At 39.8% G+C, this 13,240-nt stretch overlaps 1 protein-coding gene across 4 annotated transcripts in view; it reads left to right on the plus strand.

Moving 5' to 3' along the window:
- PDGFD (platelet derived growth factor D) overlaps window positions 1-13,240 on the plus strand; it is a 138,471-nt gene that overhangs the window by 108,883 nt on the left and 16,348 nt on the right. For all 4 annotated transcript variants that reach the window (XM_077173953.1, XM_077173952.1, XM_054628140.2 and 1 more), the window contains one exon: window positions 4,966-5,167. In XM_077173953.1, the coding sequence (XP_077030068.1) occupies window positions 4,966-5,167 (202 nt within the window). The remainder of the gene's footprint in view (window positions 1-4,965; window positions 5,168-13,240) is intronic.

The raw sequence follows: 13,240 nt of genomic DNA on the forward strand, positions 1-13,240 counted from the left end.
CATGAGACAGCCATTGGGAAACATTTCTTGTTTCAAACTCATCCTGCCACTATGAAAATACCAGATACAAACCTAAATTTTTAATCATTGAATGTCTTAACTTACATGGAAGACCACACATAAAGCAGGCTGGCAGGAAAATGGATCTGGCATTTCATTGTCAATACTGAGATTTTTTTTAAGTGTTTCCAATAAAATATTATATCTGAATTCAGGTACAGTTACTCCATATTCAGCAGTGAATTGCAGTTTGGGAGAAAAATCAAGAAATAAAAAAACCCAAGTAAGCTAGTAAAAAATTTTAATTTTCTCTTCATTACATTTGATTCGCGTAGTTGGCAAAAAATCTGCCCTCTCTGCCATTTCCCAGTGCTGGGGAATGGCACAGTACCTTGAGAATTCATAATATGGGCAGTCCTCTTCTGTGTGCTTTGCTGCCTGCTCCACACCACGTCATGGTTCTAGTTAACTCCTCTTAAAACACATGAGATGGGGGTAAATGCTTAAAGCAGGCTTGAGACCAATGTCTGAAGCATTCATGGAAGAGAACTTATTAATAGTGCCTTTGTTACAGTAGCTGCCAGGAGCAGCTAGCGAATGAGCAGTGAATAAAATATGGGTTAATTCTACTGATAGGGGTCCAATCAAGGCAGCAAGTAGAGAGAAAACTCTGTGCTGCCAAAATGAGAAGATGTTAAGCCAATCTCACTTGTGTTTACTCTTGAATTTGCAAATGACACTTGCCCTTCATGATACGATTCACTGATTGCCTGGAACCAACTGTGCTGAAAGTCTTGAGGAGTGATGTTAGCAGGGGTGAGATCTACTGGATGTGCCAAGCAGGAGATGAGAGAACAGGTTTACTAAAAGACACAAATCCATTTTTCATTCTAATGTGGGCATGGGAAAAATACCTCAGTGTAATGAAATATTTTGTTTAAAAATATGGTAGGCTGATGTTTGAAAAAGTAAGCCTAGGGCTCCCTCATCAGGTAAGTATGTAAATGAGACTAAGCCTATGGTAAACGCCATGTTAGTTACCATCGTTAATGTCATAAAATGCACAATATACCAAACAATAACCCAGTATCCTTTTCATATTGAAAAATCAAGTTTATCTTTTTGCTTCCCTTTTTTTTTTTCCTTAAAAATTGTTTTTAATGTGTTGCAGCTAAGGAAGTTCAATACAAATATTACAGGTAGCAAGCTGATGCCCAAGGTCATGTGGAAACCTACAGCTAAACCAGAAGCAGAACCTCAGTTTCATTGGTTTTCCCATGTCATTCCCTATGTAATAAGATATACTTTCTCCTGCACATTGCACCCACAAGTTGTTTTTATCCTCAGAGAAAATAAGGCAGGGAGATTGAGCAATTTTTCACAAAAGCACCAAGGAAAATGTCTGAGGACATCCAAGTTCTTCAGGAGAGAAAGATTCAGGGATTCTGTTATGGTCTTGAGAAGCAGAAGGACAAACTCAGACCTGTGAGTCTTGGACAAGATGACATACAATTCTGCTGATGCTCAGGTAGCATGGCAGGTCTGAGTTTCTTCTCTCAAACCCACAAGTAACCAAAAGACTCATTTTAGGATATAAACACATTACAACTCTCAGAATAAAAAAGAGTAAGCGAATTCTTTCTTCCATCTCTGAGGTCGTATTACAGAGTTATATTTTGGTCTGGTTTTTTCTTAGGGTTTTTTCTCAGAAAGTTTAAAAAAATGCTTCTATCCTTAACCCATCATGGCAAACCCAGGAAAAAAAAAAGGAAATAAAATCTAACTCCTTATAAGGTTAGTTTCCATTATATGTAAAGTAATTTTATGACCAACAAAAAACTGTGGTGTACATTGAATTGCCTGTCAGGCACACAATAGAGATAGGAAAGTGAAAAGAATGAGTGAACAGAAATTAAGGGCAAGAGCACATACAAAAGAGATACCTTTGTGTTGCAGTAAATTAAAAATGTACCCAGTGCGTTTAAGAAATACAAAGGAGATACATAATGTGGAAGATCTTTGCTCCTCATTGCTTCTTACATTTCCTCTTGCCCCCTCTTTGGATATGATCTCAGAAGTCAGATTATGACAAGCACAAACTCTCCCAAAGCGAGCGCCTCATTCTTGGCAGGACAAAAGAGAGGCAGTTGGGTTGGCAGCTTTGAAGTTGCTTTTGGGCCTGTCACATGATGTTGCTGCCAGGAGGCTATCTCAGCTGTTGAAATAATTCCTCTTGATTTGGCTGTCACTGAGAAGAAGTTAAGCTTTCTTCTGTGTTTTAGCAAGGCTGCATGAATCTCTTGAGTAGGAGCTTTTATTTGAAAAGAAAATGGGGAATCCCAGCTGCCTGTATGAGTTTGACATGCCCTTCATATTCACAGCTTGACCTCCACTTCTGTAATGAAATGTGCAGTTGAACATGTGGGAAAAAATCTCCTACACTGAGTAAACCACACACCTGTGACTGATTTTTATGCTCCCGTTTCTTCAGCATTCTTGGAGCATCTCTCTCACTTTTGAAAGGCAGTCAGGGGCTGGTCTTTCCCTACTGGACTGCCATGAGTAGCATTTAGGTGCCTTTCCCTTTTGTAACCCCAGCCCCTTTGTTAGCACACTGCATGATGCTGGCTGCAGCACAGTCTGTCCTACAACACTGCTTTAAATACCAATGCTGTGTTCACTTTGCTGCTGTGAGCTTTTCTACTGCTGGGACTTCCACCTCTCTGACAGTCTCTAGTCCCAGCCATGTAGAAGTCAGGAGAGAGGCTTCAAGGTGTGCCTTCCTTTTTAAGGGATCATGAATTTTTACAGGCCTCTGCACTGTGCCTTGGCACTGCACTAGAAAGGCACTGCAATCCCAGGTGGGCCCACTGAAACTTCTTGGGCTGTTGGTGCTAAGCTGTAAAGTGCAGCTATGCTTTCTTGACTGCACTATTGTTATGTTTGCTGTTTCTTCTCTCCCTGATTTTTAATGATTTGGACTGTCCATATTTTCAGCAAACATATGCAGGAAAATGTGAAGAGTTGTTAGCTGTGTGATACAGCTTACCATTAAAGAGAAGCGTTTTATTTGAAAAAAAAATATATATACTCTAAAACCATTGTAGGAGGAATTGAAAGACACAATCCTGCAAACAAGTGAGTGAATATGCTCAAATGAGTTGACCCTCCCATTCTGACCTAACTGAGTGAAGTTAATCACAAAGATTAATAGTTTAACATATACATTTACTTGGGAGATGAGGCAAAACAAATATTTTGGGAAGCCATCAATTTTAACTGGCATATTTCTGGTGCATTACTTCAGAGCTGGGTTTTCATGAAAGAATTTAGGTTTCTAGGGGTTTCTCCCCAACGTTTGAACTTACAAGACCAAACAGTTTGTGTGCTATACTATGCCTGTTTTTGGATAAAATTGATTGTGGTTCTTCAGAAAGTAAGAGATCTGTATTAATAGTTTTTCTTGTGCATATTTTGCATACTATTCGGCCTTGTGCTTAGATAATGGAAAAAGTGATATCAGGATAGTGAATATTTTGATAGTAAATTAAGAATTTTAGCAATGTTTCATGTCCTCTCCAATAAAACTGAAAATGCTGCAATCCTGTCAAAGTCAAATTGTGCCAAAGTTCAGTGGGAACACTCAGAGAACAAAACTTGGTCCTTACTGGTGGAAAATAAGTATTCCATTTGGTGTTAAAATTGTGAGGATACTACATTATTCATCCAAATATTCATTGTTACATTAATGAGATCGTAGAATTATAGAATGTTTAGGGTTGGAAGGTTCCTTAGAGATCACCTAGTTTCAATCCCCTTGCAGTGGGCAGGAATGCCTTTCAGTGGACCAGGCTGCTCTCCAACCTCACTGAGAGCACTGTCAGGGATGGGGCTTCCACAGACTCTTTCAGACCTGTTCCAGTGTCTCATCACTCTCACAGTAAAGAATTTTTTCCTCAAATCTAATCCAGACCTGCCCTCTTTGATTTTAAAGCCATTCCACCTTGTCTTACCTCCTCTTGTAAAAAGTTTCTCTTCATCTTTCCTGTAGGCTCCCTTCAGGCATTGGAAGGACAGAGTTAGGTCACCCTGATGCCTTTTCTTCTCTAGGCTGAACAATTCCAATTCTCATAGTCTTTCCTTCATCCCACTAATCATCTTGGTGTCCCTCCTCTGGACTCACTCCAACAGGTCCATGTCCTCCCTGTGCTTACACCCCAGTGCTGGTGGGATCTCAGCAGAGCAGAGGGGCAGAATCCCCTCCCTGGCCCTGCTGCCCACACTGCTTTGGATGCAGCCCAGGACACCATTGGCTTTCCTGGCTGCGAGCACATTGCCAGGTCATGTCCAGCTTCTCACCCACCGACATCTCCAAGATCCAAATATCATGTTTTTTCTGTTTGCTTAGTAAGTTTGTTTTTGGTAAAATGTCAGTTCAATGTCAATTCATCTTTGTTTTTTAATACATTTAATTTTGGATAATAAAGGGCCATTTTTCCAAGTCTCTAGCCATGCCAAAATTGTTGTCCAAATTGACCAGAGAAAGATTGTCTAGTGGACTTCTTTGCATTTGTCTTTCTCTGCTGTGGTCTCTGATCTGCCTCATGTGAAATAGCAACTGGCATTTCCATTTCTGTGGCCATTTCAAAAGACATTTTCATTGCATCTTTGCATATATGCAAACCATCATTCCCTTTGAGGACTCCATTTGAATACCCACAGTCCACCAGTGGCAGTACTTTTGCTCCCGGCATCTCTTCTGGGATTTACTTGGAAGTTTCTTGGTATCTCGTCTTACAAAAAGAAAACACAGGTGTAAGAAAGTCCTGGCCCAAAGACTTGAAAAGATGGCCCAAAGTAACTGTTTCTGTCAATAATGAAACAAGCTTGTCAGTAACTGTTTTCAGTTGTTTAAAGTGGTGCTGTAATTTATTGCAAGTACACTGAGATGTATGTCACTCTTAGGGGGTATCCTATCCCTCTCCATCAGTGACTGACCCTACGCTCACGGCGGAAGCACTGGATCAGACCATCGCCGCCTTTGACACGGTGGAGGATCTGCTCAAACACTTCAACCCAGACTCCTGGCAAGAAGATCTTGAGAATCTGTACACAGACAGTGGCCACCATTATCGAGGCAGGAGCTACCATGACAGGAAGTCCAAAGGTAGGAAAATACTTTGGAACATACTTACACATACTTTGGGGAAAGGACAGGATATTCCTTCACTCCTCATAGGAAAGTCCATCAGTCAGGTGTTACATTCTGGTGCTCATGTTCCTGTTGGAGTCACAGGGCAAGGTACCACCTATTAAAACCAGGGATGTGTAGTTCAATCCTTAATCGGTTTCCAGGTAGGATCTCACTTGAGAAATCAGACTGAAAACTGCCCATTTTTATGATAAATTCACAAATAAGAACACAGGTCCACATGTAAAGACATATGGTTCTAAGCTTTACCCTCTTAATCATTGCTTTGTGTGTAAAGCGTGGGGCTCCTAATTACCTGTGTTATCATCCTTCTTTAAATACCCTGCTTAGGGACTGTTCTCTGTTGAGTGAGGAATGATCACTTTTATCACATTGTGCTTAGGGAAGCATCTGGTGCAGACACCTGTATGTGCAGCTGGTTTTTTTAGGATGTGAACATTTCACTGTTTTTCATTATGCTGGCAGGGAACATTATTATGGTTTAACATCTTTGTCTGTAATTGAGCAAAGCACACATTTCTGGGTTATGTTTCTTGTTTCCTTCTGTTAGTTCAAATAATCCACCAAATGGTAAAGCAAAGGGGTGTTTAGCTGGCAGTGCAAAGCCATAATGAATAAAGCAACACTATTGAGAAGTCACAGTTGTGCTCTGAGGTAACCATGCACTGAAGGGCCTGACAAAATTGCCCTTCATGCGCAGTATAAATGTAGGAGGTCTGTTAGGATTCTTTAGGATGACAGTCACTGTACACACTGTACAGATCTGGAGTTAAGAATTTTGTTTGATTTCTCATGTTGTCATCTATTTTCAAGTTATGTAATCACATGCATTCTTATTTGTAACTTTAAAATTATAATTCCCAAATCACAATTCCAATTCTGTGCAATCTACCATTTATTTACATCTCAGATCCCATCCCCCCATACCTTAAGCATGTTCTAAGGAGCAAGAGAGAACTGTAGTTCCGTGTTTGTAACTTGTTAACAAATTATGAGTCTTTGCTCTTAAAAGGGCTATATAGACTGCATCTGTATTAGGGAAAACTGTCAAGAAGTGTTCCCAGGCCCTGAAATACAATCATTATATTGCTAAATTGTCAGCCTGGTCATTGTTAGGCATGAACCAGGATCTGGCAGAGGCCACCTGTCATTTATGTGCCCACCTTGACTTGGAGAGTAAGAGGTGAATGGCAGGAATGTGGGCTGTCCTGTGGCTGTTATCCTTGGAGCAGGAGAATAACCTCAGGCACTTGCTGTGTATTAGTAGACACAGTACTGGTATACAGTTTCCAAGACAGGTTGGCTTTCTTTGTTTCTGGGCTCAGCATTTCAAAGGAATCTGTAATAAAGGCCTGAGCACCCATTCAGCAAGAAGTGAACCCCTTTACTTTGCTCCCTTTTGGCACGTCAGAATTTTCAGGCAAGAACCACCATTGTTGGGGAAAAACTTCACCTAAGTATCACTGCGTGACTTTCAAGGGTGTTTTGATCTTCTGTGGGTGTGTGGAACATGATCTGTGTGTCCCTAATTCATCCAGGCTGGATTTGGCACCAGTAGATATGTATAAAAAAGAAATGAAGGGTCTGTTCTGTTTTTATTAGAAGCTGTTTAGGATCCTGTATCCTGTACTGGTTCTGTTTTCCAGATATCATTTCATTCTCAGATCCTATTTGGCCCAGTATCCCATATATTTAAATAATCGCATAAGTATAAAATAGCATTTGATGCTTTATTGATGCTAATTATGCAGACTGCAGGTATCAAACTGATCAGATAGTGCTCAGAAAATTCAGATGCATAACATTTTTCCAGTTACAGTTTTAATACTTGATTTAATAGGCTTTTTTGTTGGTGGTGGTTTGGTTACAGGAAAAAGAAAAAGGGTTTTATAACAGTTTTCCTTTTGTTTTTGAACTAAAGGCCGAATTCCCTGACTGTTAGCAGCTCTTTGGGCTAAAGTACCTCACCACAGAGAAATCTTTTAAAAATTTCAGTTAAGAATTTTTTTTAGTCATAAACTTCTGACAAGATTAAAGGCTTGTTCTTGGAGGATGTGAGGAGTAAGGAACAGCTTTACAAATCCTTAAATTAGAAATGTTTGGTGGCTTTTAAACACGGACAGAGTGGATCTCTGAGGAATGTTTATAGGCACTGGGGTAACCTTGCAGCAAAGAGAGCAGTAGATTATATCATAATTTATTTCAGATATCTATCTGTTTCAGCTTACAGCTTAGGTTTTATTTTTTTATCCTAAGTTAGAACAGCCCTGGGGCAGGAAAGAGCAATTTGATGTAATCTCTGCCTATCTTTCACAGCATTTTCAGATCACACCATGTAAATGGTATAAATTAATCACTAATACTTTCACTCCTATCCAACCTTCTACCCATACCAAACTCTGGCACAAAATTGAGCTAAGAGAGGCAGTGTTGCTGAATACTAATTTTGATAACAGGGACAGGTGATAAATGATATTTAAATGGTGTGTTTTCTTAATTGGCCAATTAATAATCTCCAACTATCAAGGTCAAGCAAATAAGAAGTCCGTATTTTATCATAACTGAAACTCACAGAATCAGGGAATAGATTAAGTGGGAGGCCACCTCAGGAACTTAAATGCCCTTCCTCAATGCAGGGCCATCAATAGAAGATTGCTCATGACCATGTCAAGTCGGGTTTTTAATATCTCCAAGCATGGAGGCTGCTCAATCTCTCTGGAACCACTCTCTGAACAAAAACAAACAAACAAAAGCCCAAAATCTAGTTTTCAACGTTTAAATAGGTTTTTATATCTTAAAATTTGAGTTCAGAACCTTTTGTTCTTTAAAAGTAGTCTCTGGCTCCATTCTTGCTTCTTCCAGTCATTGCTACATTGATGCCAATGGTATGAGGCTCAGCAAGGCTGAGTTCTGCATCCTGCCTTGGGTCACAGCAACCCCAGGCAGTGCTGCAGGCTGGGGACAGGAGCTGGGAAGCTGCCCAGTGAAAAAAGACCTGGGGGTGCTGGTCAACAGCAGCTGAACAGGATCCAGAGTGTGCCCAGGTGGCCAAGAAGGCCGATGGCATCCTGGCCTGGATCAGCCAGGTGTGGCCAGCAGGAGCAGGGCAGTGACCGTCCCCCTGTACCCAGCACTGCTGAGGCCACAGCTCCAATGCTGTGCTCAGTTCTGGGCCCCTCAGTGCAAGAGAGACATTGAGGGGCTGGAGCGTGTCCAGGGAAGGGCAACGGAGCTGGGGAAGGCTCTGGAGCACAAGTGCTGTGAGGAGCAGCTGAGGGAGCTGGGGGTGTTCAGCCTGGAGAAAAGGAGGCTCAGGGGGACCTCATCACTCTCTGCAGCTGCCTGACAGGAGGGTGCAGCCAAACTGGGATTGGTCTCCTCTCCCAGGCTGCAAGTGACAGGACAAGAGGAAATGGCATGAATTTACAACAGGGGAGGTTTAGATTGGATATTAGGGAAATGAGTTTCACAGAAATGGTCATCAGGCGTTGGAATGGACTATGCAGGGAAAGTGGTAGAGATGCCATCCCTGGAAATATTCAAAAGATGTGTGAATGTGGCATGTGGGAATATGGTTTAGAGATTATTATGGCAGTGCTTGATTTACAGTTGTATCTTTGATGTTTGAAGGCCAAAGGATTTTATGATTTTTTTGTATTCGTACACATTAATGTATGCATATACAGATCAGTCTTTTCCTATATATCTCTTGCAAGTACCTAAAGTTGAAGAGTGTGTGGATTAAATCCATATTTATGGTAACTCCATTCAGTCAACAAAATCTGATCTCACACCTCTACAATATTCATGCAATTCTATTGAGTTAAGTGCATTTCTTTCTTCTGAAACCAAAATTGCATTTCTATTGAAATTTCTATTGCATTTCTTACTATTGAAGTGAGATATTGGTATGAAATGTGTCTCACTAATAACCCCATTAAGTTTGATATTTAATTCTCTATATGTTCAGCAAGGTTTACTGTTAACCACTCCAGTGAAAGCTAACCATAAAATTACTGTGCAATCCAGATGGCAGAACAGGACAGCAAAGAAAGTAGAAGATGCATTCAGATTTTCATAATTCTGAAATGAGAGGCCTTGTATAAGGTATAAACTATGGTGTAAACCTACATGAAAATATGATAGTTATTTCAAATAACCTCTCCAGTTGTAAATATACTCATAAAGGCGACCAATTTCTGCATTTTAGAAACTCTGAAAGTATAAATATTCAGCTTTATTTTCATCCCAGGTTGTTAGGAAAAAAGTATTATTTTAAAATAATTCCTTTTACATTTCTGTAATATATTGTAATATATTGATGATCTCAGTGTCATAGTAATTTGATTATTACAAATATTAAGCATCTCCAGAAAGATATCACTTTTGGGTTATTTAATACTGTTCATGGCAAGAACACAGGTAAAGTAAACATCCATGCTTCACTGTTATGTTGAAGTTCTTCGCAGACGAAGGTTTCTGTTCTTCTAGAGAGTCATGGGGAGAATACAGACATGTTTCAAGGAAGCATCTTCATCCTAGTTTAAATTTCTGTAAGCATGAATTTATCTGACTAATAGTATTAGAAGAGCTTCTAAGAGATACTCTTGCAAGCAATTCAATCCACCAATTAAACATTATTTAATTTTTCCCACATACTTGTTTGCATTTATGTTTTGCTGTTGTCTCTGATTTCTTACCTCCCATTGAATAAGGATTTTTAATTAAAAAAAGACCTCCACCTGTGAAATAGTTTCCATACAAATGAAGAAAGAAAGAAAAAAGAACAAGGTCACTGTTTCTCATCATAGAAGTAAATCTAAATGTCATGGAGCTGGTACCCAAAGAAAGGGGTTATCTTTAGAAAGGAATGGAGTGGGTTTTTTTGTTTTCCCATAAATAAACCTTAGAAGCAGGAGCACATGTAGATAGATACATTCTGGTAATTCACAAGATTATCCCTTCCTCTAAGTTCATTTTCTTTGGAAATAATACACAAGAAGCTTTTGGCTATCATAGGAAATTAATCAGGTGGGACATTTTTGCAATAGCATCTCTCTCCAGTGACAGCTTTACAAGTTAAATAAATAAACTCTTGCTGGCATAGCCACACTGCTCTCTGGAAGGGGAGTAGTGAGGTCAAACCATGAATCTTCACGGAATGTTTCTGCTGTTCACTGCCAAATCAGTTCCCAAGATCAGGCAAGTTTCACCATGTCCTTAACAATAGTTTTTAATTGTCATAACTTAAAATAGTCCAGCAAGAAGTTAAAATTTTAATGTTATTTCTCGGAGGCATGCAAGCAGTGGCCAATAAATTACTGCAAGCATCCATGCACTCTTCCTTGAAAGATTCTGGGATGGCTACCAGCAAGTTTCAGTGCACCAGATAGGGAGTGCAGGCATCACAAATGCTGAATGCTTGCTCATTCATGGCAAATTTGAATATTCTAAGTACATGGAATACCTTCTTAAATAGCTGATAATTTAAAGTATTCCCTGGGTTTAAAAACCAGAATATTTTCCCCACTCTTCTTTAGTTAGGAGCCAAGTTGTCTGTTGCATGCAAACTGCACACATTCCTTCATTTCACAATATAATTCAGATCTAGATTCCTACCTTCCCTCTCTGTGACAAATGAGATTTTCCCTCGCATGTTATGTGATGCAATTGTTGGTCACTGCAGTGAAAGATTTTCTTATTAAACCCTTTTTTAAAATGCTAGTGAAACTTACAGCATGTTATTTATCACTGGAATAAGCTGCTCTTTTCCATTGATTTCAGTGAAGCAGTGTCCAATAGTTTGGCCTGCTTTTGCTACTTGACCTGTACCACAGCTGGTAATTGGTTTGCCAGTCCATAATAGGCCTATATATTTTGCCCTTTGTTCCATGAAAACAGTTATAATCCTACTGAAATCTTGATCTTTTGTTCCTCTAAAATGATAGCTGCTGTATTGAGGAGATTTGTCATGGTGATGTGATTCTGCAGTAAATGCAAATTGCAAGATCTTAGATCTTCTTAGCTCCCATGAGAAGGATTTAGATAGCTCTCAAGTTTCCAGGTATATTTAACAAATTGGTTATTGTGATATCATTAAGCATGTGCAGTGGAACAGTCAAAACCATTAGCCATATGTGTTGAAGTCTAAAAGCTACAGGGTTTGGTCAAAATTTTGTATGGAGAAGAATGATTTCATCAGTGTCTGAGCATTTAGATGATTTAACCAGCAGAAGATGAGACTGGGAAATTATATTTCATTTGTTATTGCCATATAATTGTAAGAATATCATTATCTTGGAAATCCAAATATGCTTTGTTACATTGTTGAGATTATAGAATCACAGAATGGTTTGGACTGGAAGGGACTTAGAGATCATCCAATTCCAGTGCCCTTGCTATGGACAGAGACTCCTAGCACCAGAACAGGTTGCTCAAAACCCATCCAACCTAGAACACTGCTGGGAATGGGGCATCCACAACCTCTCTGGATCACCTTTTTCAGTGTCTCACCAGCCTCACAGTAATGAATTTCTTCCTAATATCTAATCTAAACCTATTTTTTTTTTGCATGAAGCAATATCCCCTTGTCCTATCACTACTTGCCCTTGTAAAAAGTCCCTCTCCAGCTTATTTGTGAATTTTCCAACTCAAGTTCAGCCACACCATAGCTTCAGTCAGATACAGCACTGCTCTGAATGTCTTTGATGGCTTTTACAGTGCCTCTAGTTTACCTGCAGATTTTTAGCAGTATTGACCCCAGCGTTACCCTGTGGGGAACACAAATATTAACCAGCTACCAGATGTACTTGGAATTGCTGACTACTTTCATCAAGTTTCAGATATTCCAGTTATCTACTGAATTTGTAGTCCACCTATTCCATTATATCTCAGAAATCTGGCTGCAAGGATGCTATGCATCTCTTTCAAAAATCAGCAGATGCCTCTGTTGCTTTCACCTCATCCAGCAAGACAGATGTCTCAGAGCCAGTTCTGAGGTTGGTCTCGTTAAATCTATTCTGGATGTTCCCAGTCACCCCCTTGTCTGTCATATGCCTGGGCATTGCTTCCAAGAAGGATTTGCCCCTTAATTTCATTGTAGGCTGACCAGTCTGCAGCTGCCCGAATCCTCCTTGCCTTGTCTTGTCTTGTAGATGGCTTTGACATGTGATATAGGAATACCATGGCAAGGTGGCTGCCATCTCTTACACCTTAGCTCTGCTCTGTGACTGATGCATGAAGTGTAGAATGATCAGATGTGAATTTGAAGCAGATAAAGTGTTAAAAGCAACCCTAACAGACTGACTGTCTTATTAAAATTAATCAGTGACCAGCAGCTGATTAAACCAGAGGTTTTCTTCTCGATCTTTAAGGCCTCCTTTTTCAGAATAAAACTTGGCATTAGCTGTCGTCTCTGATTTCAGTGCCTACCTCTGATTGAGATCATAGAATCACAAAATATTTTGATGAATGCTTCAAGGTAAACATATGCCATAAAGCTATGTGAAATGAGGATGGTTTTAATCAGAGGATTTAAGGGAAGGAAGGGGCAAACTTTGGGTCCCAAGTATCCAGTTTAGTGCTCCAGTGCATCCCTTTTATGCTTGCCTTACTTTTAAGCTGTCTGATGCAGACATTCTGCAATAGTGCTTGGGAATTATTTGCATCCAGTCTAAAGAACCTTTTAGTTCTAGTTTTAAATTAAGGACTCCAGTGGTTTCAGTCCTTGATAAGTAAAGCAGCTGGATTTCACACCAATCACACCAAGGCTCGGTTACATTTTAGTCACAGCAGTGAAGTGATGCATGAAACTGACTGTACTGTAAAATCTCATTCTTATATGGATGAGGAAATGGACTAGCTCCAGACAGTAAAACAATCCAAAGACAGGAAAAAATGCATATTAAAGCTTTCAGCAGAGAGAGTTCTTTAGAATAAAATGTGCTCTTTTGTTGGGGGGCAATAAACTGTGGTCTAGAGCTTAGGATTTAATTAGGCAATGGGAACTGTTCTTGTGTGTCAGTGTGG

Source organism: Agelaius phoeniceus, chromosome 2, assembly GCF_051311805.1.
Source record: "Agelaius phoeniceus isolate bAgePho1 chromosome 2, bAgePho1.hap1, whole genome shotgun sequence".
Taxonomy (NCBI): Eukaryota; Metazoa; Chordata; class Aves; order Passeriformes; family Icteridae; genus Agelaius; species Agelaius phoeniceus.